The sequence below is a fragment of the Littorina saxatilis genome, linkage group LG12 (genome assembly GCF_037325665.1).
Source record: "Littorina saxatilis isolate snail1 linkage group LG12, US_GU_Lsax_2.0, whole genome shotgun sequence".
Lineage (NCBI taxonomy): Eukaryota > Metazoa > Mollusca > Gastropoda > Littorinimorpha > Littorinidae > Littorina > Littorina saxatilis.
The window spans coordinates 38,893,083-38,919,389 of record NC_090256.1 but is presented as its reverse complement, the minus strand read 5'-3'; the positions used below and the strand labels follow the sequence as shown (position 1 = coordinate 38,919,389).

Genomic DNA, 26,307 nt, shown 5'->3' with positions numbered 1-26,307 from the left:
ACCTTTGGAGGCAAAGCCATTTAAACAGGATTGGGATTTTAGAGCTAAATTAATTAAAGTCCTACAAAAACTGCTATGGGTACGTAAAGGTTCCCAAAAAGGATCACCTGTGTAAATGAAACACAAACTTCAATCGTCAAAATAAAAGAAGAAGAAAATGACCTACCGACCGTACAATTTTTAGCTTTGTCATCTGAAACAAACATGAATGGTTTTGCCTCAACACAGCAACTTGCCGGAGCCCAAGGACTGGTCCGACTGTGGGCGGTCAGAGCGGGATTACCTGGACAAGCTGTTTGAGTCGGTCAGCGCTACGTTCAGACGCATGTGTCGCCGGCAGGAGGCTGAGGAGGGTTGTGATGTCGCTGCCGCCACTGGCTGTCTGCAGGAGCTGGCCAAGGCTTTCGTTCTCCCCGGTGTCTCTGCATGCTCGTGAGTGGTGTTTTGTTCGTTTAAATAATGTTATTCAAACTCAAAGAATTACAAATAACAATGCTGCATACAATCAACTGGATCAATGGAGCACAACAAGATAAGCTTATGAACGTGCTAACATGCTGTGTTGTTGATCTTGATGTGTGTGGGACTTGGACGTAGCAGATTTTCTTTAATTTATCTTTCTACCTGCCTGCCTGCCTTTCTGACCTAAAAAAAACAGAGAAGAGAAAATCAGGTCTTAACAAGAGGCGAATCCTTCCAGGCTCACGTAAGAAATCGACAAGCAGTAACACAAACTCAATCACTCCGTCACACATACACTGTGACACACACAGTAAGCATAGGTCATTAGGTGACGGTGCAAGAGTGCGAGACACTAGATCTAGATCTGTCTGTCTGTAGCCTACTTACGGGGCACGACTGCCAGATGGCCAGATCGACACTGCGCTTTCGACAGCGCTTCCTCGCGCAGACACTGGAAACACGCTGTGCAGATTAACCTGTAGGAAATCTCCTTTGGTATCTTCTTTATCTATTTTTCTGGAGCTACGAAACCGAACAATGTGAAATCGTCTTCTCCGAATCGGCGAACTGCAGCTCGGTGATAACTGTATCTATACCACAATCCTTCACGCGATCTGACCTAACCTTGACCCCTGACCTGGTCTACATACCACACGACACAAACCAGTCACCTGTTTTTACCCCCCCAAAACCCCCCACCACCCGTTTTCTTTGGATACACACTTTAACTCCATACGTGCCGACGAAATGTTGATCATTGCTTCAATATTTTGAAGCTGTTGCTTGGATAATAACCAGGTAAAATTAGTATTTCGGTGTTTAGTCAAATGTTAAAGTTTCTATCACACACACACACACACACACACACACACACACACACACACACGCACAGACAGACAAAGTTTAGCATCGCATAGGCTACACTTACGTGAGCCAAAAACGATGGTGTCTTAAATTTGGGGTAACTTTACAGAGGTTATGAACAGAAAGGGAGAAATCAAGGTCGTAAAAGGGTGTCTTAAATTGGGGTAACTTTACACAGGTTATGAACAGAAAGGGAGAAATCAAGGTCGTAAAAGGGTGTCTTAAATTGGGGTAACTTTACAGAGGTTATGAACAGACAGTGAGAAATCAAGGTCATAAAAGGGAGTCTTAAATTGGGGTAACTTTACAGAAGTTATGAACAGACAGTGACAAATCAAGGTCGTAAAAGGGAGTCTTAAATTGGGGTAACTTTACAGAGGTTATGAACAGACTGTGAGAAATCAAGGCCGTAAAAGGGAGTCTTAAATTGGGGTAACTTTACAGAGGTTATGAACAGACTGTGAGAAATCAAGGTCGTAAAAGGGAGTCTTAAATTGGGGTAACTTTACAGAGGTTATGAACAGAAAGGGAGAAATCAAGGTCGTAAAAGGGAGTCTTAAATTGGGGTAACTTTACACAGGTTATGAACAGAAAGGGAGAAATCAAGGTCGTAAAAGGGTGTCTTAAATTGGGGTAACTTTACAGAGGTTATGAACAGAAAGGTAGAAATCAAGGTCGTAAAAGGGTGTCTTAAATTTGGGGTAACTTTACAGAGGTTATGAACAGAAAGGGAGAAATCAAGGTCGTAAAAGGGAGTCTTAAATTGGGGTAACTTTACAGAGGTTATGAACAGAAAGGGTGAAATCAAGGTCGTAAAAGGGTGTCTTAAATTGGGGTAACTTTACAGAGGTTATGAACAGAAAGGGTGAAATCAAGGTCGTAAAAGGGAGTCTTAAATTGGGGGACTTAAAAGAAGGGTACCACTGTATAGAGATCCACTGTATGCTGTGGTGTGATGTGTACAAGCTGTTTCCCTGTGTTGCAGAGTCTATCCTAAGGTGGAGGTGTGCGTACAACACAACACAGCGGGTTGCCCGGCAACTGGCGCCTGGCCGCATATGCTGAAGCAGTTCAAAGCACTGGCTGAATCTACGTGCTGCAAAGGTAGCTGTGACCCAGCAGAGGCTGTTCTCTGCCTCATGGATGTCCAGCACATGGCAAAGAGCCAAAAACCTGACTGGGAAGGCATCTGCTCGTAAGTTTGATACATGGAGAGATTATTAATAAAATTAATGGGGGGGTGTGTCTGTAGGTTGTCATTTTGAATACAGAACATGGCAAAGAGCCCTATACCTGACTGAGAAGCTTCTGCTTGTAAGTTTGAGTTGTGTACAATATTAACAAAGGGGAGGTGGTAGTGGTGGGCGTGTGTGTGTGTGTGTGAATTAGTAATGGGATGAATGGAAATTGAGGTGGTGCTTGATTGTGTGTGTGTGTGTGTGTGTGTGTGTGTGTGTGTGTGTGTGTGTGTGTGTGTGTGTGTGTGTGTGTGTGTGTGAATTGCTAATGGGATGAATTGAGATTGAGGTGGTGCTTGATTGTGTGTGTGTGTGTGTGTGTGTGTGTGTGTGTGTGAATTGCTAATGGGATGAATTGAGATTGAGGTGGTGCTTGATTGTGTGTGTGTGTGTGTGTGTGTGTGTGTGTGTGTGTGTGTGTGTGTGTGTGTGTGTGTGAATTGCTAATGGGATGAATTGAGATTGAGGTGGTGCTTGATTGTGTGTGTGTGTGTGTGTGTGTGTGTGTGTGTGTGTGTGTGTGTGTGTGTGTGTGTGAATTGCTAATGGGATGAATTGAGATTGAGGTGGTGCTTGATTGTGTGTGTGTGTGTGTGTGTGTGTGTGTGTGTGTGTGTGTGTGTGTGTGTGAATTGCTAATGGGATGAATTGAGATTGAGGTGGTGCTTGATTGTGTGTGTGTGTGTGTGTGTGTGTGTGTGTATGTGTGTGTGTGTGAATTGCTAATGGTATGAATTGAGATTGAGGTGGTGCTTGATTGTGTGTGTGTGTGTGTGTGTGTGTGTGTGTGTGTGTGTGTGTGTGTGTGTGTGAATTGCTAATGGGATGAATTGAGATTGAGGTGGTGCTTGATTGTGTGTGTGTGTGTCTGCGCGCGCATGAATATTGCTAATGGGTGAATACATGTACTTAGATGTAGATAATGGTGGCGATGACATCTGTGTAAGTGTTTGTTTCTTTTCTATGTACAATTACCGTACTGATTTGTTAATCAGAACTTGAAGAGGATACATTTCTTACAGGTAAACTCTAAAGTAGTATTTTTAACAGAAGAATGAGTCTCCACTATTTGTATATATATATATATACGACTTGTGTCTGTGTGTGTGTCTGTCTGTGTCTTCGCGATGCACGGCCAAAGTTCTCGATGGATCTGCTTCAAATTTGGTGGGCTTATTCACAGAGACCCCGGACACAACCTGATCGATGAGATATTTCAACACGTGCTCTCAGCGCGCAGCGCTGAACCGATTTTGTGCGCGCTGAACCGATTTTGGTTCCACCTCAGCTACCCGGGCCCCCATACCGACACACCAAAGCCAAAGTTCTCGGTGGATCGTTTTCAAATTTGGACACCGTATTCAGCTACACCCCGGACACAATATCATCGATGAGATATTTCAACACGTGCTCTCAGCGCGCAGCGCTGAACCGATTTTGGTTTTTGTGTTCATTTCACCATTCCCAGTAACTCTTCCTTATCTTCTCATCTTCTCCATGTTTTCAGCGTTTACCTCCCTTCCTTCGTATGGTGCACTATAGTATGAGGGGGGCATCTTCGGATATTCCCGGCGTTCTGTTACTATTTTTAGAAGGTCACCGCAGTGTCCAGAACGTAAATTGGACCCGTAAATTATCCTCACTGTAAAAGTGCAAAGGTCGAATCAATTTATAGCCACGCGAAAAATACACTATCATCTATCTCTCTATAGATACGGCTTCTCTGTGTTTGTGTGTGTGTGTGTGTGTGTGTGTCTCTCTATGTGAGCAACACCTGGGGATTGTTCAGTTCTGTTTGTGATGTGGTCTGGCGGCTTTTGTGTATTTGTATGTACTGGCCTTCCTTTGAAAAGCCATAACAGTTCAAAAGGGCTTACAGATAAGCTCTAAATTGCTCAATCCTGTTTGAGTGGATTTCGCCTCCAAAGGTGATTAACACGGTTACATTCGTCGACAAGGATGGGACTCGATATGGTCAGGAATGGCATTATGGCCACTGAATCATTTTCGTGCTGTTCCCATTCCACGAATCTGGGAGGGACCTAAGCTTGGCGGGTCCATTGTTCGGACCCGGCGAAGCCGGCGTACGGCTCTAAGTACTTCTTCCCGGCGAAGCCGGCTACCCGGCGAAGCGGGTATTCATCTAGTATATATATATCCTCCCTATTTTCTGTTAATAATCTCTGTAAATTTACCCCCATTTTAAGACTCGTTCCTTTTTCAAGACGCGATTTTCTCAGATTTTTAGAGGACTGATCTCCAGCAGATCAGGGAGTGAAACAACACCAACTAACCACAAGTCTTTTTTCCCTTGCATATTTCAGCGAACTTGACGGCAGCCTAGAGTGTGCAGCCCGGAACGTGGCAGGTTGTGATAAGTGTCAGCGGGACACCATCAAGGTCATATCCGGCAAGGTCAGCGCACAGCTGGCACATACATGTCGGGACCCACCAGAGACCAAGTGCCGAGCAATGTCTGCCACCAAGTGCAAAGAAACACTGCTGGAGTTCAGTATGGAGGCTGCTGAAACAACAGACAGCCGGCTGTGTTTGTGAGTTAATCGTGTACACTACATTGGGGTGTGCACGTTAAAGATCCCACGATTGACAAAAGGGTCTTTACTGGCAAAATTGTATGGGCATAGATAAAAAATGTCCACCTAAATACCCGTGTGACTTGGAATAATAGGCCGTGAAAAGTAGGATATGCGCCGAAATGGCTGCGATCTGCTGGTAACTGTTTCATTGATGTTGCAAGAACTGTTTGCTTGTTCGGACCATCTTTTTGTGTTAGACATTCCTTCACTTGGATGCAGTGTCCTTAGTAAAATAAAATAAATTTTTTTTCTTCAGATTTGGTAATTTTCCACAGGATCAAACTTTATTCAGCAATGGTTTGAGAAAAAAGAAGTTTTATTTTTGTGTTGATCTACTGGTCATTTGACATTGAGATAGCTAATGTACACTCATGCTAAAAATTTAAGCAACCCTGACAAAGAATTAGCCAAAAGCACAATTTTTCACATCTAATTTGATTAGCAAGTGACTAATATCAGTGGCTGAAACAAGTCAAAACATGTCGAAACTGAACTGTGCTCCTGTCACATTTTTCATGTGAAGACCTTGAACATCAACTCACGGGATGCTGAAAAGACACGCTTTGGATACATTCTGTTGATAAAGCTCAGTTAATAAGCAGAGATGAGTGCTGTGTTGTTAAGGAAAAGGTAGTTCAAATAATGAGCTATGGTTTAGCTTTTTTCTTCTTCTTTATAGAATTATTTTTATACATACCTCTGACTGCTTGCTCTCCCTTGTCACTGTGCAGGAAAGTGTTTGAAGCCAGAAAGTGCATGAGGGATCTAACAGACGAGTGCGACGAAGGCACCAAGCTTGCTCTCAGCGTGGGACTGGAGACGGCTGTGGCCTCTCTGGGTGGAGAGTCCTGTCGCCAAGAAACCATTCTGCCTGTTTGCTACGGGACTCTTGTCGCTCGCGTCCAGACCATCTTGGCCTTTGACCCTCTCGATCCTTCTGACCCAGCTTACAAGTACACGCCACCTGCTTCCAAGGTCAAGGACACTGCAGACAAGGACACTAAAGACAAAGACACCAAGGATAAGGACACTAAGGATAAGGACACTAAGGATAAGGACACTAAGGATAAGGACACCAAGGATAAGGACACTAAAGACAAAGACACTGAAGATAAAGACACTAAAGACAAAGACACTAAAGACAAAGACACTAAGGATAAGGATACTAAGGATAAAGACACCAAAGATAAGGACACGAAGGACAAAGACACTAAGGATAAAGACACTAAGGACAAAGACAGTAAGGACAAAGACAGTAAGGACAAGGACTCTAAGGACAGTGATAGTAAGGACAAGGACTCTAAGGACAGTGATAGTAAGGACAAGGACAAGTCTGTGGAGATTGTTGATTTCCCCACCAACTATCTGGGCGTGCTGTGCACAGAGGCCCAGCTGGCGTACGCCTGTGTCAAGGACAGCTTGAAGCAGTTCCCCACCACTTCTGTCACTGGTCTGGATGACGTCATCAGCACCACCTGGTCTCTCGCCTGGCTCAGGTGTAAAGGTGAGAGTCGTGATTTCATTGATAGGTTGACTGGTTGATTGACTGATTGATTGATTGATTGATTTGACTGATTGATTGATTGATTGACTTGACATCCTCAGCACACTCTGGTCTTTAGCCTGGCTGAGGTGTAAAGGTGAGAGTCGGGATTTGATTGATTGATTTACTGATTGATCGACAGGCTTTTTTTTCATGTTTGGCAGTCCTCTGTTACCATTTGATTTTTTATTTACTGTGGTTAGTTTGATAATTTTTTTCAGTGAAGAATCTGAGAAACAAATGGGACAGGAGCGCTCTGAATGTATAATTAGGACATGGTTAAGGCACTTACTGCCCTTTGTTTCTCAGATTTTGTTTGTTTGTTTGCTTAACGCCCAGCCAACCACGAAGGGCCATATCAGGGCGGTGCTGCTTTGACATTTAACGTGCTCCACACACAAGACAGAAGTCGCAGCACAGGCTTCATGTCTCACCCAGTCACATTATTCTGACACCGGACCAACCAGTCCTAGCACTAACCCCATAATGCCAGACGCCAGGCGGAGCAGCCACTAGATTGCCAATTTTAAAGTCTTAGGTATGACCCGGCCGGGGTTCGAACCCACGACCTCCCAATCACGGGGCGGACGCCTTACCACTAGGCCAACCGTGCCGGTGTGTTTCTCAGATCTTAAAATAGCACTCTGCCTGAATTGATTATAAATTATAAATTTCTGTGTACATTTCTAGCAAGAAATCAACAACATGTTTTCCACATTAAATTGTCTCAGGTAATCTGCCTCCTTGAACTATTTTGCTTTGTCATAGTTGTGAATGACAACAAAATGGATGCTTTTAGGATGACAACACATCTCCTCAAGCTTTCTGTGCAGTTTGCTTTCCTGGGCTCAGTCTAATGCAGAGATACTACACAGCATGTCTCTTGTGTTGGAACTGAACGTTTTTTTAGCATGGCTCATCCTTTCTCTGTAATGATGTTCTGTGAAGACTTTGTTTCACGAATGTTTTTCATGAAGGTTTATGACAAGACTAACAACCATGCAACACAAATATCCCCCATCATGCTAAAGGGAGATAATCAATGAAACACAAGCCTTATGATCAGTCAAGTTCATTTTTACTGGACTGATAAATCAACATAGGTAAAGGTTTTGCCATAAAATGGGCACGGATTGGCGGAAGATAAGCATGGCTAAGGGGGGGTAACTGCTTTATTGTGAAATTCCATCCCTCCAAAAGCTGGGCCCAGTTTGACTGGCAACAACGGGTCTGAGATCCACTGCAAACCTTCATTTGCCCCTGAGTCAGCATGGTCGGGGTGTGAAACCATTACCATGTGCTTGCTTTCCGGCACCCATGCTGCTGTTTTGCGGGGCTTTGCTACCAGCCCCAGGCCTCAGATCTGGAGGGAGCAGGGTCCAGAACCGGCCACGGGATATCCCATCCCGTGGTTACGCTTGCCACATCCCGTGGTTCGCTTGGGCTCACCTGTGGACCCTGCGTAAGTCCGGTAACAATCTACCAAAATACAGCAGAATGCAGTGTCCCCCTTTACCATGCTTATCTCCCGCCACTAACAGCTATGTATTGTATTTATCTGTGTAACTTTCAGCCATATTGACAGCATATGTCTCTTGTGTTGAAACTGAACATTTTTCAGCATGGATCATCCTCTCTCTGCAATGAGGTCCTGTGAAGACCTTGTTTCACGAATGTTTTTCATGAAAGTTTATCTGTGTAACTTTCAGCCATCTTGGAACCTGTGAGCTGTTACACCTGTGAAGATTCCACGGACAATGGAGAATGCAACCGCAATGCGGCAGAGGAATGTGGAACAGACTTGCAGGTTAGCTAACATTTATGTATTTTCTGAGATTTGGTTTGACTGCTTTGCATAACCATGTGACCCATATTTGTGAGAGCCAAGTAAGGTTGGGTAAGGCAAGGTATAGTCCGGTGAGGTTACCCTCATGGAAATTTGGGTCACTTTCTCCCTTGGGAAAGTGAGCTGCCATACAGTAATGCGGTTTGTATAGTATAGTGTTGTTCCCAGGCCTGCTGCCCTACACGCCACCAGGCGTGAAAGGCAGTAAGTAAGTAAGTAAGTTCCCAGGCCTCGGTCTTCTGTCATTGACATGTACTTTCTTAATCTGATACATTTTTCTGATCCATTGATTGTCCAAAAGTTATGACATGGTGGAGCTCTTCTGACTGTAATTTGTTTTTGTAGCCAGGACATCTTGACCTCTACATATTTTCAGTCCCGGTCCAACTGAACTATTGTCCTGGCAATGGCAGTTTTTGTGTGTGTACTGTTCGGTGAATTGGGTTTGTACTATATGGTGAATTAAATTCTTTTTTTCTCTGCAATAATCTCAAATTACCGGAAATGAAATTGTTATCCAAGTTATACGCATCAGTTGATCTTTCATTTGACTGGTTTCTTCCTGTCAAATCATTGTACGTATTTTAGATTTAGTCTGGGAACGACACTGGTATAGTGGTTAGAAATATGACTACCGCGATCACTGCAGTGTGTAAGACGAACGTGTATCAACAGATGTGCAGGACCCAAGTGGAGACGGACGGTGACGGTGCAGTGCTCAGTGTCAACAAAGGCTGTGTGGTGCCCTACGAGTGCAAGCCTGGCTGCAAGGACGGTGTCTGCACTTTCTGCTGCGACACCGAGGGCTGCAACCTGCCTGACGATGGACCCCTCACTGGTGAGCCATACAGTGCAACCCTTCATTTAAGATAACCCCAGCTCCCACTTCCAACCTTCCCCCCCTCTCCGCCCCCCCTCCACTCTCACTCAAACACTCTCACACCCCTGCCCTTACCGCCCCCAACCTTTATCCTGCAAGGTTTGCTTCTATCTTGAGTACTTTACGTCACAAATTGTTCTGTATGTACTTGATTACGAAAATAAATTGCAAAAAAACCCAGATATATACTACTTTGTTCCATTTTGGCCAGATGAACATGGTCTAGGCCTGTTGCGTGATTACTGTGACTTGGAGTATGATCCTAAATGTCAAAGCATTGTAGTATGAAACACTATGAGTGGTTGGTTAGTTCTTGTAATGCGAGTCAACCAAAGATCGATAAACAGATCCATCTCTTCAGCATCGAGTCTGATTTCTTCGTCCATGTTGAATTAAACAGCACTCTTTTGACAAGGAAATTAAAAAAGAAGAGACTTCATTGCAGCTTCGCAGAAGCTTCGGTTGACAAAATCTGCGAAGCAAAGTTGGAGATGGTATATTGGAGATAGTATATTGCCATAGCTATACTTTTCTGGTATAAAGACTGCGTGATGTGAAGTCGACTTCGGGATCAATTAAGGATGGGCTTTGGATTTGTTTATTGACTTACTTGACTTATTCCTGTAGACTCCCTGTGGAGCATAGGGCCGCAAGATTTGTTTATAGATCCAGGGAATTTTGTTTTAAATGCTAATCTGAATTTTTCTTTGGCATTGTTGCAACTATGTGCATTTTATTTTCATTTGTTTGCAGGATGAGATAGTTGGTATTCATGTTTTGAATGCTAAGTTGAGCGGAAGTCAAATAGTTATGTAATGTTGTCACGGTTGCAGGTACATGCAGTCTAACTGAAGTGTCTGCCTGCCTGTCGGAACTCTCAGCCACCATTTTGAAAAGTGATTCTGTCAACTGCAGGTGAGGAAGGAGTATTTCTGCATTTCTACATCAAGCAAAAGTCAATTAGTAACAGAATGACTGCCATTATTCAGAAAACTGACACATCTTGTTATTCTTTTCTTTTCTTTCTACCTCGCTCCCTGCATTGTGCCTCTTATCATCACTTTTAAGTTTTGAAAGTAGGGTAATGTGAAGACCTTGCGAGATGAACTCTGCAAATAAATATAATGGGTTTGTATGGGTTGTGAAAGAGTGAATACTCTTGCTTTAATTGAGGCAAACTTTCTATGGCTACTCCTTGTCCACGTTTTTCAGACATGCCCCTCGCTAGTGACTTGCCGATGAAAGTTTGACTCAAGAAAACAAGAGTATTCACTCCTTCACTACCCATACAAACCGGACAAATTTATTTCCAAACATCGTCAATTGATTGTTATTTTGAAAGGTTCTTTTGACTCCATTTATCGATGGAAATTTTTTTTTTCCGCGTATGTTTAGTTCATTTTTGTTTTCAGCTTTGTCTATTGATTATTTATGTTATCTATGTATATATGTATTGATTTTACTTTCAGCTTTGTCCACGAGAAGGAAGCGTGCATTGACTACTCGCGCGCACAATGTGAAGCGAACGGAGAGAGAGCGGTGTCCGAGGTGTTGTCAGGCTTTCTTTCGTCGTCGACAGTGGCCGAGTGTCGTGTGGAGCTGTCCGACAGTCGCTGCGGTCTGTACGCTGTGTCGGCTCTCGGCTCCTTCCTGTCCAGTTTCAGCCTCCTGCCTGATGAGTTTGACTTCTGCCCGTTAGTATTCTCTTTTTAGTAGTAGTAATAGGGGCATGAATGTTTTTTCTGTAAGACTCACAGCTTTTTGAGAGTCCCATCTCATTTGGGAAAATGTTTCAGGTCGGTCATGTATAACATGCTGCAAATCGTTTTTCGTCATCATTTGTTTGTTTTTGTTTTTTGTTTGTTATAGTGTAACTTTTGTTGTTGTTGTCTCTGTTTGTTTGTGTTTTGGTTTGTGCAGTATGTTCATTGCTTTTTCAGTTTGATGAGAGTTTGGAGATGTTTGTGTGTGTGTGTGTGTGTGTGCCAGTGTGCTTGCGTGTGTGTGTGTGTGTGCGTTTCCATGTGTGTGTGTGTGCATGTATGTGCGTGGTGCATGCATATGTGCTTGCGTGCTTGTATGTGTGACTATTCCTTAAAACATAACAGAAATTATGATAATTTTGTTTTGAATTAAAAATGCGTGTAAGACACACAAAAAAAGATGTTCATTGACGCTAACAAAGTTAAGTACTCCAAACCCAGACTTCTGCTTGCCGTGGAGAGGGAGAGGACAGCAGCTGTCAAATCAGAAGACTGTACGGATGAGGAAACAACAGCAGTGACGACCTCGCTTGACCTTTTCCGCAGCCAGCTGTGGTCTGTGGACTGCGGCGTCACCATTACCCCTGTACCTGTCTGCGACCCGATTGGCGCTCTCACGCAATGTCTCATACCTGAGGATGGCTGCAGGTAGGTTGTTTCATTGCTTACATTTTTTTTGTTTCTGTGTTAATGGGGAGGGTGGGTGGGGGAGGAGGATGGGGAGTTGCCGGGACTTGGTCAAAGGCATATTTGACAAAATACTGAGCTGAAAAGCTGATCTGAGACAGTAAGTTTTATCCTAACATCAAAGGCATATATATTTTCACGAGTTTTCATTCACAAGCACCTGGGAAATAAATCTCATGTTCCCCAGGCAATAAATCCCCGGTTACCATAGTTGCAGGAAGCAGGTTATACATGGATAATCAAAAGCAAACCCAATAGAAACGCTAGGGTATTCTTCGGCTCTTTTCATTGGCGTTTCCACAGACCTAAATAGACGACACGATACTGCTTTGCAAAGTTCCAAAAACGAACTGGCAAACTGGCAACAGTAAACAAAAAAACAAACTACTTCATGAAAGGTCATAAATTCATCACAAACAAATGAAACCTACCGATATGTTTTGTCTTCTTACAAAGTCATGGGGGAGCATATCGTCTTTGCCTTGGTCAATAAATATGAAACAAAAGACGATATGCTCCCCCTCGGACCGACAAAAAAGCTGGTCTGTCAACACCCCATCAAACATCGTTTTTGTCATCATTTTGGTAGTGAGAAAATAAGTGCACAATCAACACAGGGAGCCATGCTTTGAAACACGAGTTCCGTTTTGATATGTCTCTAGTTTTTTTTATCATTTCTCAATTGTTGGAATTGTTCCTAACTACAGAGAACTGCAGTTAACTTTGAGAGGTCAGAAAGGAAGAAGCGAGTGGGAGGGGGGATGAGAAAGAGGGAGGCACTTTTGATTGTTTAAATAGAAAAATCCTGCAATAGATAACTCGTGACAACAGCACACGTAGTGCTTTCAGTCATATTTTAGGCACTAAAGACTTTCCAGCCCTCTGTTTTTAAATTTCTTCTTCTTCTTCTTCTTCTTCTTCTTCTTCTTCTTCTTCTTCTTCTTCTTCTTCTTCTTCTTCTTCTTCTTCTTCTTCTTCTTCTTCTTCTCCTTCTCCTTCTTCTCTTTCTGCTACTTTATGTGCTTCTTCTTCTTCTTCTTACGCTTTCACCAGTCATGGAAGATTTTCAGTAATGTAATGTAACAAATTCATCCACCCAGCTTCGGCAAGAACCTGGAGTGCATCAGTAACTACACCCGCGGCTGTCAGCCTGTGCAGCGATTGGCTGCCTACAGCATGCTACGCATCCTGGCCGCCCAGTCCAGTTGCAACCCCGCCACTCTCACCGTCATTCCTAGCATGCCGGAAGAGTTGCAGCCCTTGGACATGTGCCTGAGTGGCTTCAGCATCAACTTCACAGCGGCTTTGGCAGAGGGTTTGGATGTGAGTGTTTCTGTGGATGGGCTGCTGGTGTGTTTGCTGATGACCTGGGACGTGGAGACGATCCTGATGCAGCCTCCAGCGTACAAGCTGTACCTGACGGAGATGATTGTTTTCCTGCGGGATGTCCTCCTGCCTGCAGTGCAAGGTGAGGCTTGCTCTCGAAAGTGGGATGAATTTTGTGTGTGCCTGTTTCGACTCTTGTTCTTAGTGCCAGTATAGTATTAGTAAAGGATATGCTTTGTGTGTTTTTTAATAGACGATGTTCAGAAATGCTGTTCGTGCAGCCATGATTGTGGTTTTTGTCACAAAAGTCTGTGACTTAGCGCTGTTCGTTCATCATTCGCATCTGTTGGTTCAGATGCTCACAGAACAAATTTCTGTCTCTTTGTTTGCTTCATTTGTTAGTTAAACGTTTGAGGGAGTGGAGACTGATAAAATGCAATCCCCCACCCCAGTCTATTAAGGCCCCCTATCTCCCCATCTTCTATGACCTTCCTTTTTACATTTTCTGTTCATGACCACTGCACATTTACCTCTATGTTAAGACTCCTTTCTTTTTACATTTTCTGTTCATGACCACTGCACATTTACCTCTATGTTAAGACTCCTTCCTTTTTACATTTTCTGTTCATGACCACTGCACATTTACCTCTATGTTAAGACTCCTTCCTTTTTACATTTTCTGTTCATGACCACTGCACATTTACCTCTATGTTAAGACTCCTTCCTTTTTACATTTTCTGTTCATGACCACTGCACATTTACCTCTATGTTAAGACTCCTTTCTTTTTACATTTTCTGTTCATGACCACTACACATTTACCTCTATGTTAAGACTCCTTTCTTTTTACATTTTCTGTTCATGACCACTGCAAATTTACCTCTATGTTAAGACTCCTTCCTTTTTACATTTTCTGTTCATGACCACTGCACATTTACCTCTATGTTGAGACTCCTTTCTTTTTACATTTTCTGTTCATGACCACTGCAAATTTACCTCTATGTTAAAACTCCTTCCTTTTTACATTTTCTGTTCATGACCACTGCACATTTACCTCTATGTTAAGACTCCTTCCTTTTTACATTTTCTGTTCATGACCACTGCACATTTACCTCTATGTTAAGACTCCTTCCTTTTTACATTTTCTGTTCATGACCACTGCACATTTACCTCTATGTTAAGACTCCTTCCTTTTCAAGACCTCATTTTCTCATGTGGGAAGGTACATTGTAATTGGACAACCTTTCAATTGCTTGTTTATTCATGGGCTGAAACTCCCACGGCTTTTACGTGTATGACCGTTTTTACCCTGCCATTTAGGCAGCCATACGCCGCTTTCGGAGGAAGCATGCTGGGTATTTTCGTGTTTCTATAACCCACCGAACTCTGACATGGATTACAGGATCTTTTTCGTGCGCACTTGGTCTTGTGCTTGCGTGTTCGGACACCGAGGAGAGTCTGCACACAAAGTTGACTCTGAGAAATAAATCTCTCGCCGAACGTGGGGACGAACTCACGCTGACAGCGGCCAACTGGATACAAATCCAGCGCGCTACCGACTGAGCTACATCCCCGCCCTAACCTGTCAATTGCTTGCAGTTGTTCAAAGATGGACACAGGTGCATCTCAGCATTTATAGTTTAAAGAATAATAAATTTATACAAAAATAAATCGATTGGCAACATGAACATTTGACAATTAGTAACTCGACAATAACAATAGCTTTGCTCAAATTAGTGATGACAGTTCACCTTGTCACACCCAGATTTTTGGCCGTCCCAGTCTGCTTTCATATTTGTTATTCAGCTAAGTTTTGTTAAATGAACCTACATTTCTTGTAGCTCGGTTTACTCACTGTTTATTTTCTTTTTGAATCTGTTTCAGCACTTGACACTCAGGTGAATGTGACAGGTGAGTTTACAGTGTAGCGGAGGTTTGTAATGAATGTGGAATGATTTAAAGGCACACTCCTTTCCGTGTAAAGTTTGGCACAGTGTCTGGGATCTGACCAGGCTTTTAAGTGGGATAAGACCATACCTCTATTTGGTCACATACCAACAATGAACAGCCTGGATGCTCTCTATTCCCAGTAGGAATTTGTATGAATTTATTTTGTAAGAAATTATTTTATACAAAAATTCCAATTAACGGCGGCAAGCAGTGATGTGGTATGTTACCAAGTGGAGGGATGGTCTTTTTCATTCAGACATTGAGCTAGAAGGAGTGTGCCTTTAAGGAACAAAATGTGATATCCAGCACTAAAATGACATGAAAAGTAAGAAAACAATAACATGAAAAATCATGGGCCAAGATCAGTCATGACGTTGGGGGGATGTTCTGTAAGAACTGGATACCGGTGTAACCTGACAAGGTACAGTGCTACTGTACCACAGAAGTAGTGTTCCCACACTCAGCGGCAAATAGGCCAGTTGGACCAGGATTGAAAATATGTATGGGTCCAAATGTCCTGGCTACAAACAAAATATTGTCCAGTAAGAAGACCTGCAACATGTCAAACTATTGGCTTGGCAGAGGTTAAAGAATGCATCCAATCAAAAAAAGTATGCACCATTGACTGAAGAAGGAGCCCTGAGAACAGCACTGAAGGAGACCACTATTAACTTTAGACTTGTTGTTTTCATACTTACAATGTTCAATGTTACAACCATCAGCACTGCCACAGTGTGGACTGTTTATTTGTCTGTTATTCTTCTCCTTTCAGTGACAGCAGAGTGCAACGGACTGTTTACTTGTCTGTTATTCTTCTCCTTTCAGTGACAGCAGAGTGCAACGGACTGCTTATTTGTCTGTTATTCTTCTCCTTTCAGTGACAGCAGAGTGCAACGGACTGCTTATTTGTCTGTTATTCTTCTCCTTTCAGTGACAGCAGAGTGCAACGGACTGCTTATTTGTCTGTTATTCTTCTCCTTTCAGTGACAGCAGAGTGCAACGGACTACTTACTTATCTGTTATTCTTCTCCTTTCAGTGACAGCAGAGTGCAACGGACTACTTACTTGTCTGTTATTCTTCTCCTTTCAGTGACAGCAGAGTGCAACGGACTACTTACTTGTCTGTTATTCTTCTCCTTTCAGTGACAGCAGAGTGGAACGGACTACTTACTTGTCTGTTATTCTTGTCCTTTCAGTGACAGCAGAGTGCAACGGACTACTTACTTGTCTGTTATTCTTCTCCTTTCAGTGACAGCAGAGTGCAACGGACTGCTTATTTGTCTGTTATTCTTCTCCTTTCAGTGACAGCAGAGTGCAACGGACTGCTTATTTGTCTGTTATTCTTCTCCTTTCAGTGACAGCAGAGTGCAACGGACTGTTTACTTGTCTGTTATTCTTCTCCTTTCAGTGACAGCAGAGTGCAACGGACTGTTTACTTGTCTGTTATTCTTCTCCTTTCAGTGACAGCAGAGTGCAACGGACTACTTACTTGTCTGTTATTCTTCTCCTTTCAGTGACAGCAGAGTGCAACAGACTGTTTACTTGTCTGTTATTCTTCTCCTTTCAGTGACAGCAGAGTGCAAAGCCAAGTTCACAGGCGCCTCACTAAGCTTTGCCGGAGAAGTGCTTCTCCTGCTCATGAGACCGTTTGGTTCCTTCGGGGAACCTTCTGCTTTCTGCCAGTGAGTTTGACGTTAACCTTTCTTCATTTGATTCCTTTGACTTTGTTTTTTTTTAGTGTAATGTAAGGTTCTGCCTGTCCTCTTCTGAACTGATTTTCTTTGCTCTATCTCTCTCTCTCTCTCTCTCTCCTCTCTCTCTCTCTCTCTCTCTCTCTCTCTCTCCTCTCTCTCTCTCTCTCTCTCTCTCTCTCTCTCTCTCTCTCTCTCTCTCTCTCTCTCTCTCTCTCTCTCTCTCTCTCTCTCTCCGTTGCTTTTGTGTGTGTATATATGTGACCCTCCACCACGAAATCAGTCGCATGTCACCTCACGCGGTTCTGTGCTAGGCATAATATAAGTCCTTGGGGTGTCTGGTAACAGTGTGAGGGTCACCATAGTCACAGGCTTATAACTCGAAAAGTGTTCACCCTTTTCTAAAACAGTTTTCACCACTGGATAGAGAATAAGCTCTTTAAGAAAATGTAAAAATATGAAAATCATGAAAAGGTGACATACGACTCATTCCGTGGTGGAGGGTCACATATACATTGTGTACAGTGTTTACCTTACGTTGATTGTTTCTCACAGCACCATCAAGGGCTTTGAAGCCTCTGTGAGTGCAAAGCTCTCTTCATGCACGGACGCGGAGAAGGGCTCCCGCCTTCAGCTGTGGACGTCACTGCAGGAATACCGCATGACCCTGTGCCCTGACCTTGACACTGCACCTCAGTGCTCCGTGAAGTCCGCCACCCAGTGCCTGCAACGTTTCACCGCCCTCATGGACACCGTCACCGCGGAGGAAGAGCAGATCTGCGGGTGAGTGGTGAAAGAGAAGACTTTTTTTGTTTTTTGTTGTTGTTGCTGTCCTAACACCTTTTTACCTGCGCTGGTATGGTCTCACACCGCCCCTTCCAGGCATCACCTCCTCCATCCACATCTGAATTTTGTTCCGCTGCCAGACTTACAGATTTTACAGACGGTGACCGAGAAGACTTGTTCTGTTGGTGTTCTTTTGGTTTTTGTTGATTTTGTGTGTGCCTTTTTCAAGCGTGTTTTCTTGTACCGTGGAACCCCCTTTAAGACCCACCAATTTAAGATCTCCCATTTTTAAGACCTTGCTTTTTCAGACTTCCTGTTCATAAATTCTGTAAATTTGCCCCCATTTTAAGACTCCTTTGTTTTTAAGACCTAAAGATTTAAGATATTTGGTGTTCTTAAAGGGGGTTCCATTTTTTCTTTTCTATTTTGTTTGTTGTTGTTTCGACCCTTTCCTTATTCCAGTTTTCTCTCACACCGCCTGTCCCAGCACTTACTGCTCAAACTTTATTTATCTGTCAGACTTGTCCGTCTTTTGTGGTCTGTGTCTCTGTGTCTGTGTGGTTTGGTGTGCATCTGACTTTCTTTTTTTGTTATTTTTTTCTTCATCCATCAATTCTTTATTTCCTTTTGTTTAGCACATGTCCTTCTTACTTTAAAAGGAACAGAATGCTGTTTGTAGCAAAGGACATTGGATGAAAACAATAATATTGTCAGGACGTATCTGTCTTTTTTTTTAATATTATTTTTAATCTGAAGCACTTTTACAATTTTTAGTATCTGTATTTGTTGAAATGTTTCACATCACAACAGTTGTCACATTATTTGTGTCTGTCACTTGCAGTTTTCTGAACACCACACTGTCCTGCGTGAAAACATTCACCTCGGACTGCCCGGCGGCAGAATCAGAGGAGGTGAGCAGGGGGGTGTACCAGGTCATTGGCGTTTACCAGGTCACCTGTCCTCAAGTGGTGTCAGCCTCCGTGTGCTCTGTTGCCAACCAGACGGGGTTGGTGGTGTCTGCTTGCAGTGTGGATACCGCTGTGCTCGACCAGTGCGACGTTTCTCGGCTCTCTCTGTCCTGCGAGTGAGTTGCTTTTCATGTGCACTTTTACATGTGCCCTTTTTCATGTGCCCTTTTTCACGTGCCCTTTAATCTGTTTCGAAGGCCTTTGATTTTGCACTGTCCTGCTTTTAAAACAGTTACTGACTGCTTGCGTTTTACTTTGTCTAGAGTCCAGTAACTGGCCTATATTGGGACAGAATCACTAACTATTTGGGTAACCAAGTGCATGAACACTCAAACTACCTTAGGGAGCAAAGCCAGTCAAACAGGACTGAGTTTGGGCCAAATGAATAGCCCTGTTAAAAAGTCTGCTATGTGAGTTTGCGCTAAATGAATAGCCCTGTAAAAGTCTGCTATGTGAGTTTGGGCCAAATGAATAGCCCTGTAAAAAGTCTGCTATGTGAGTTTGCGCTAAATGAATAGCCCTGTAAAAGTCTGCTATGTGAGTTTGCGCTAAATGAATAGCCCTGTAAAAGTCTGCTATGTGAGTTTGCACTAAATGAATAGCCCTGTAAAAGTCTGCTATGTGAGTTTGGGCCAAATGAATAGCCCTGTAAAAAGTCTGCTATGTGAGTTTGCGCTAAATGAATAGCCCTGTAAAAAGTCTGCTATGTGAGTTTGTGCTAAATGAATAGCCCTATAAAAGTCTGCTATGTGAGTTTAGGCTGAATGAATAGCCCTGTAAAAGTCTGCTATGTGAGTTTGGGCTAAATGAATAGCCCTGTAAAAGTCTGCTATGTGAGTTTGGGCTAAATGAATAGCCCTGTAAAAGTCTGCTATGTGAGTTTGGGCTAAATGAATAGCCCTATAAAAGTCTGCTATGTGAGTTTGCGCTAAATGAATAGCCCTATAAAAGTCTGCTATGTGAGTTTGGGCTAAATGAATAGCCCTGTAAAAGTCTGCTATGTGAGTTTGGGCCAAATGAATAGCCCTGTAAAAGTCTGCTATGTGAGTTTGGGCCAAATGAATAGCCCTGTAAAAGTCTGCTATGTGAGTTTGGGCTAAATGAATAGCCCTATAAAAGTCTGCTATGTGAGTTTGCGCTAAATGAATAGCCCTGTAAAAGTCTGCTATGTGAGTTTGCGCTAAATGAATAGCCCTATAAAAGTCTGCTATGTGAATTTGGGCCAAATGAATAGCCCTGTAAAAGTCTGCTATGTGAGTTTGGGCTAAATGAATAGCCCTGTAAAAGTCTGCTATGTGAGTTTGCGCTAAATGAATAGCCCTAAAAAAGTCTGCTATGTGAGTTTGGGCCAAATGAAATGCCCTGTAAAAGTCTGCTATGTGAGTTTGTGCCAAATGAATAGCCCTGTAAAAGTCTGCTATGTGAGTTTGGGCCAAATAAATAGCCCTGTAAAAGTGCCATGTCAGTTTGCGCTAAATGTCAAAATGAATAGCCCTATAAAAGTCTGCTATGTGAGTTTGGGCTAAATGAATAGCCCTGTAAAAGTCTGCTATGTGAGTTTGCGCTAAATGAATAGCCCTATAAAAGTCTGCTATGTGAGTTTGCGCTAAATGAATAGCCCTGTAAAAGTCTGCTATGTGAGTTTGGGCTAAATGAATAGCCCTGTAAAAGTCTGCTATGTGAGTTTGGGCCAAATGAATAGCCCTGTAAAAGTCTGCTATGTGAGTTTGCGCTAAATGAATAGCCCTGTAAAAGTCTGCTATGTGAGTTTGCGCTAAATGAATAGCCCTGTAAAAGTCTGCTATGTGAGTTTGCGCTAAATGAATAGCCCTGTAAAAGTCTGCTATGTAAGTTTGCGCTAAATGAATAGCCCTGTAAAAGTCTGCTATGTGAGTTTGCACTAAATGAATAGCCCTGTAAAAGTCTGCTATGTGAGTTTGCGCTAAATGAATAGCCCTGTAAAAGTCTGCTATGTGAGTTTGGGCTAAATGAATAGCCCTGTAAAAGTCTGCTATGTGAGTTTGCGCTAAATGAATAGCCCTATAAAAGTCTATGTGAGTTTGGGCTAAATGAATAGCCCTGTAAAAGTCTGCTATGTGAGTTTGGGCTAAATGAATAGCCCTGTAAAAGTCTGCTATGTGAGTTTGGGCTAAATGAATAGCCCTGTAAAAGTCTGCTATGTGAGTTTGGGCTAAATGAATAGCCCTGTAAAAGTCTGCTATGTGAGTTTGCGCTAAATGAATAGCCCTGTAAAAGTCTGCTATGTGAGTTTGGGCTAAATGAATAGCCCTATAAAAGTCTGCTATGTGAGTTTGCGCCAAATGAATAGCCCTGTAAAAGTCTGCTATGTGAGTTTGGGTTAAATGAATAGCCCTGTAAAAGTCTGCTATGTGAGTTTGGGCTAAATGAATAGCCCTATAAAAGTCTGCTATGTGAGTTTGCGCCAAATGAATAGCCCTGTAAAAGTCTGCTATGTGAGTTTGGGCTAAATGAATAGCCCTGTAAAAGTCTGCTATGTGAGTTTGCGCTAAATGAATAGCCCTAAAAAAGTCTGCTATGTGAGTTTGGGCCAAATAAATAGCCCTGTAAAAGTGCCATGTCAGTTTGCGCTAAATGTCAAAATGAATAGCCCTATAAAAGTCTGCTATGTGAGTTTGGGCTAAATGAATAGCCCTGTAAAAGTCTGCTATGTGAGTTTGCGCTAAATGAATAGCCCTATAAAAGTCTGCTATGTGAGTTTGCGCTAAATGAATAGCCCTGTAAAAGTCTGCTATGTGAGTTTGGGCTAAATGAATAGCCCTGTAAAAGTCTGCTATGTGAGTTTGGGCCAAATGAATAGCCCTGTAAAAGTCTGCTATGTGAGTTTGCGCTAAATGAATAGCCCTATAAAAGTCTGCTATGTGAGTTTGCGCTAAATGAATAGCCCTGTAAAAGTCTGCTATGTGAGTTTGGGCTAAATGAATAGCCTTGTAAAAGTCTGCTATGTGAGTTTGCGCTAAATGAATAGCCCTATAAAAGTCTGCTATGTGAGTTTGCGCTAAATGAATAGCCCTGTAAAAGTCTGCTATGTGAGTTTGCGCTAAATGAATAGCCCTATAAAAGTCTGCTATGTGAGTTTGGGCCAAATGAATAGCCCTATAAAAGTCTGCTATGTGAGTTTGGGCCAAATGAATAGCCCTGTAAAAGTCTGCTATGTGAGTTTGGGCTAAATGAATAGCCCTGTAAAAGTCTGCTATGTGAGTTTGGGCTAAATAAATAGCCCTATAAAAGTCTGCTATGTGAGTTTGACCTAAATGAATAGCCCTGTAAAAGTCTGCTATGTGAGTTTGGGTTAAATGAATAGCCCTGTAAAAGTCTGCTATGTGAGTTTGGGCTAAATGAATAGCCCTATAAAAGTCTGCTATGTGAGTTTGCGCTAAATGAATAGCCCTGTAAAAGTCTGCTATGTGAGTTTGCGCTAAATGAATAGCCCTAAAAAAGTCTGCTATGTGAGTTTGGGCCAAATGAAATGCCCTGTAAAAGTCTGCTATGTGAGTTTGGGCCAAATTAATAGCCCTGTAAAAGTCTGCTATGTGAGTTTGGGCCAAATGAATAGCCCTGTAAAAGTCTGCTATGTGAGTTTGGGCCAAATGAATAGCCCTGTAAAAGTCTGCTATGTGAGTTTGGGCCAAATGAATAGCCCTGTAAAAGTCTGCTATGTGAGTTTGGGCCAAATGAATAGCCCTGTAAAAGTCTGCTATGTGAGTTTGGGCCAAATGAATAGCCCTGTAAAAGTCTGCTATGTGAGTTTGGGCCAAATGAATAGCCCTATAAAAGTCTGCTATGTGAACTCAAAGGTTTGCAAGAGCAAACACATTGTACCATTAAACACAACAGTCAGACCATATCACAAAGAGCTCTCTTAAACCCACAGGTGTCTCATCGAACATTTGAGCTATAAATAGCCCAGTGCTTAAGGCCGGCAGACAGCTCTGCAGAGCAGCGACTGTGAAAGGGGGACTACTGCTTCACCCTATCACATATGTTTAGTCTGACCTTTTACACTCCACATGCAAATATGTTACGAAGGGAGGAAAAAAAATTTCTTATCATCGCTGACATTTCATGTATGTGTATGCTCATTGTAATCACGCATTCTTGGGATTTTTGTGTTGATTGTGCTTAGTCGTATATTGCTATGTTAGTTAAGGTCACATTTAAAAAAAAAAATTGTATCATGTTTCTTGCATTTGAATTGTAAAGTGCATGGAGCTGTTATCAGGACTTGCGCTGTGGAAAAGTGATTTATTATTATTATTATGATTATTATTATCATTATTATTATTCTGTCTCTCAGGTCAGTGGCTAAGGCTGTCAACTGCTACAGGAAAGAAGTTGGAAACTGTGTGAGTGCGAGCGCTGCAATCTACAGTGCTCGCTTCATGCGAGCCTTCCCAGTCCACGCAGCTTTCGCTATGTCCTATTGCGGTCTGGACCTCAGCACCTGGACCTTTGACGGAGAAGTTTGCACTGCTCCAACCTGTGATGTAGAGGCTGCGGCAAAATGCTTCCAAGTCAGCAACATCACTCTGCCTAATGTGGCCCTTCTGCAAGGCCCCATGTATGTACGCATGAATGTTCAAAGGGGTAGAAAGGGGTAGAGCTGGGTGGTGGGTGGATGTAACGGGATGGGGATGGGCATAATTGAGTGCAGTGGTGATGTTGGGAAATAGACGAATTTTACGGAAATAATTGTCAGGTTTTTATTGGTTGAGGAAGAGTTACTTTCCCTTGTTTTTCTTTGCTTTTTCATAGAAACACTGAGACAAGCTACATGCGACATTGTTGGCTTGCCTCGGTGTTTCTATGGAAACAAGGAAAAGCAACTCTTCCACAACTCATAACATTGTCTGTTGAGATGTTGTGAGGAAATGAAAGTGTGTGTTCCCTTGGGCGGTAGAGAATCGTGCAAAGGTTCTAAAGAAGCCTATAGCAGTGTGGGGTGGAGTTTTGGGGATGGGTGGGAGTGGGAAGATTGGATGTGTTTGGGGGTATGTCTGCATAGCTGCTTCTATCAAGAGAATGGGCGTGAAGATGTCAGTTTGTGCAGGCAGTTAAATCTGTCTGAGAACTTGTGGGGAGACAATAATAGTCATAATAGATGGTTCATCATAAAACATAAATATGTGAGTTGGGTAAGTATATTAATCAAATGAAAATTTATTACTAAAATTTTCGATTTCACTTCCATGTAGGTGATTGGGCCAATATGTGCAACGAAATTGCTGCATGTATCATCTTCAATCTTGACATCTGTCATCTGGGGCGGGGATATAGCTCAGTTGGTAGCGCGCTGGATTTGTATTCAGTTGGCCGCTGTCAGCGTGAGTTCGATCCCAGGTTCGGCGGAAATTTATTTCACAGAGTCAACTTTGTGTGCAGACTCTCTTCGGTGTCCGAACCTCCCCCCGTGTACACTACATTGGGTGTGCACGTTAAAGATCCCACGATTGACAAAAGGGTCTTTCCTGGCAAAATTGCTTAGGCACAGTTAATAATTGTCTACCTATACCCGTGTGACTTGGAATAATAGGCCGTGAAAGGTAAATATGCGCCGAAATCAATCAATCAATGAGTCTTATATCGCGCATATTCCGTGGGTACAGTTCTAGGCGCTCTGCAGTGATGCCGTGCGAGATGAAATTTTATACGGCCAGTAGATTGCAGCCATTTCGGCGCATATTTACCTTTCACGGCCTATTATTCCAAGTCACACGGGTATAGGTAGACAATTATTAACTGTGCCTAAGCAATTTTGCCAGAAAAGACCCTTTTGTCAATCGTGGGATCTTTAACGTGCACACCCAATGTAGTGTACACGGGGGGAGGTTCGGACACCGAAGAGAGTCTGCACACAAAGTTGACTCTGTGAAATAAATTTCCGCCGAACCTGGGATCGAACTCACGCTGACAGCGGCCAACTGAATACAAATCCAGCGCGCTACCAACTGAGCTATATCCCCGCCCCAATGGCTGCAATCTACTGGCCGTATAAAATTTCATCTCACACGGCATCACTGCAGAGCGCCTAGAACTGTACCCACGGAATATGCGCGATATAAGACTCATTGATTGATCTGTCGAGTGTTTGTTTTGTCAGCTTTGGCAAACTGCATGTTACTTCTATTACCTTCTGTGTTTGTATATCAGGCGCATAACTGATGCGGCAAAGTGCCTGGAGGAGAAACTCGCTGGCTGTGACGTGTTGGTGCGTGCACAAACTGTCCTTGTGATCCGTCACAAGGTGGAAATCTTCCTCCAGTTCTTCCCAGCCCTCCGTGACCTTGAACTGAAGGTGACCTTCAGTGACCCCTTCGGCATGCTGGTGCCCTTGATCACCAGATACATGGAGCAGATCAATTTGGCCTTCACCTCTCCACAATGGGACCTGCTGCCGCTGTGCTGGTGGCTGCATGACCTTAGCAACGATCTTGACCTCTTCCTTGAAGGCAACAGCTTTCTGACGTCCGTTTTTGGCAGAGGCGCTAAGGGCTTGAAAGACTCGATGGCTGGTGTCTGCAATGATCCTGGTCAGTTTGGGAGTGTGAGAAATCTTGTGTTAGCCTTGAAGAAAGTGTGTGTGTTAGTGTCTGTGTCTGTGTCTGTATTTGTTTATGTGTGTGTGTTTTTGTGTGTGTGTGTGTGTGTGTGTGTGTGTGTGTGTGTGTGTGCATGTGCTTACATGAGTGCATGTGTACAAATATAATTATACAATTAACAGGTAAATGTTGGTTACTGTAAATGTTAGCTTAGATAAGGGCCGGGCCCTAATTTGTGCATTCTGAATTTATAAGGTTATGATGCTAATATCACAATTACATTGCTTTTAGAGTTGTTTTCTTGTGAAAACTTTTGAGAACTATTATAAACATGTAAATGTACCTTTTTTTCAGAAATCATTGGTGTTATCCTGAATCTCCCAGAAAGTGGTGAGTAAATTCTATGACATTTTGTGTGTGTGCGTTTATGCATGTGTATGGGTGTGTTTGTGTGTGCTTGTGTGAGTGTGTGTGTGCATGCGTGTGTGTGTGTAATTGTTTGTTGTGTTGTGTGTGTGTGTGTGTGTGTATCCCTTTGTCTGGGTGTGTGTCCCTGTGTCTATGTAAGCATGTATCTGCATGCAATGGTGTGTGCAACTGCACATCATGGGAAGTTTTGCACCTACAGTTGAACCCCCCCCCCCCCCCCCCCCCCTCATTAACGACCTTCAAGAATCTAAGAAAATTAGGTCTTAAAAGGGAGGGAGTCAACATGGAGGTGAATTTACAGAGACTATGCACAGAAAACCCGAGAAGGGAGGTTCTTAAACAGGAAGAAATGTTAACTTGGGAGATGTTAAAAGGGGGGTTCCACTGTACACATTTTCGTGTCTTGTTCCAGAGAATGCCAGCTGCCCTGCCACAGACGCTCGCCAAGGACTGACTAACGCCGTGTTTGAAGCGGTCTTCACAGGAATCCTCCAACAGGAATCACGCTCACAGCTGTGCAAGTGAGTCGGCTATAGGACTTTCACTTGTGTTGTAGTATAGATTTAGGCGTTGCCTGTCTTCTGCTCAAGATAGCGAATGTTTTGGAAAATAAGCAGATGCAGAGCTTACTGTTTTGTAAGTAAAACATTTGACATTTGAAAAGCAAGGTTCCTTGTCCTACTGATTCATTCTTTTATTCA

General features: G+C 43.0%; 1 protein-coding gene across 2 annotated transcripts in view; it reads left to right on the top strand.

Moving 5' to 3' along the window:
• Window positions 1-26,307, top strand: part of LOC138981893 (uncharacterized) — a 148,113-nt gene that overhangs the window by 40,505 nt on the left and 81,301 nt on the right. For both annotated transcript variants that reach the window (XM_070355036.1, XM_070355035.1), the window contains exons 28-45: window positions 229-432; window positions 2,312-2,521; window positions 4,889-5,116; window positions 5,893-6,665; window positions 8,414-8,511; window positions 9,226-9,388; window positions 10,264-10,345; window positions 10,900-11,124; window positions 11,635-11,841; window positions 12,981-13,348; window positions 15,089-15,115; window positions 16,722-16,836; window positions 17,401-17,628; window positions 18,473-18,715; window positions 22,936-23,199; window positions 24,789-25,168; window positions 25,532-25,567; window positions 26,019-26,127. In XM_070355036.1, coding sequence (XP_070211137.1) covers window positions 229-432; window positions 2,312-2,521; window positions 4,889-5,116; window positions 5,893-6,665; window positions 8,414-8,511; window positions 9,226-9,388; window positions 10,264-10,345; window positions 10,900-11,124; window positions 11,635-11,841; window positions 12,981-13,348; window positions 15,089-15,115; window positions 16,722-16,836; window positions 17,401-17,628; window positions 18,473-18,715; window positions 22,936-23,199; window positions 24,789-25,168; window positions 25,532-25,567; window positions 26,019-26,127 — 3,960 coding nt within the window. The remainder of the gene's footprint in view (window positions 1-228; window positions 433-2,311; window positions 2,522-4,888; window positions 5,117-5,892; window positions 6,666-8,413; window positions 8,512-9,225; window positions 9,389-10,263; window positions 10,346-10,899; window positions 11,125-11,634; window positions 11,842-12,980; window positions 13,349-15,088; window positions 15,116-16,721; window positions 16,837-17,400; window positions 17,629-18,472; window positions 18,716-22,935; window positions 23,200-24,788; window positions 25,169-25,531; window positions 25,568-26,018; window positions 26,128-26,307) is intronic.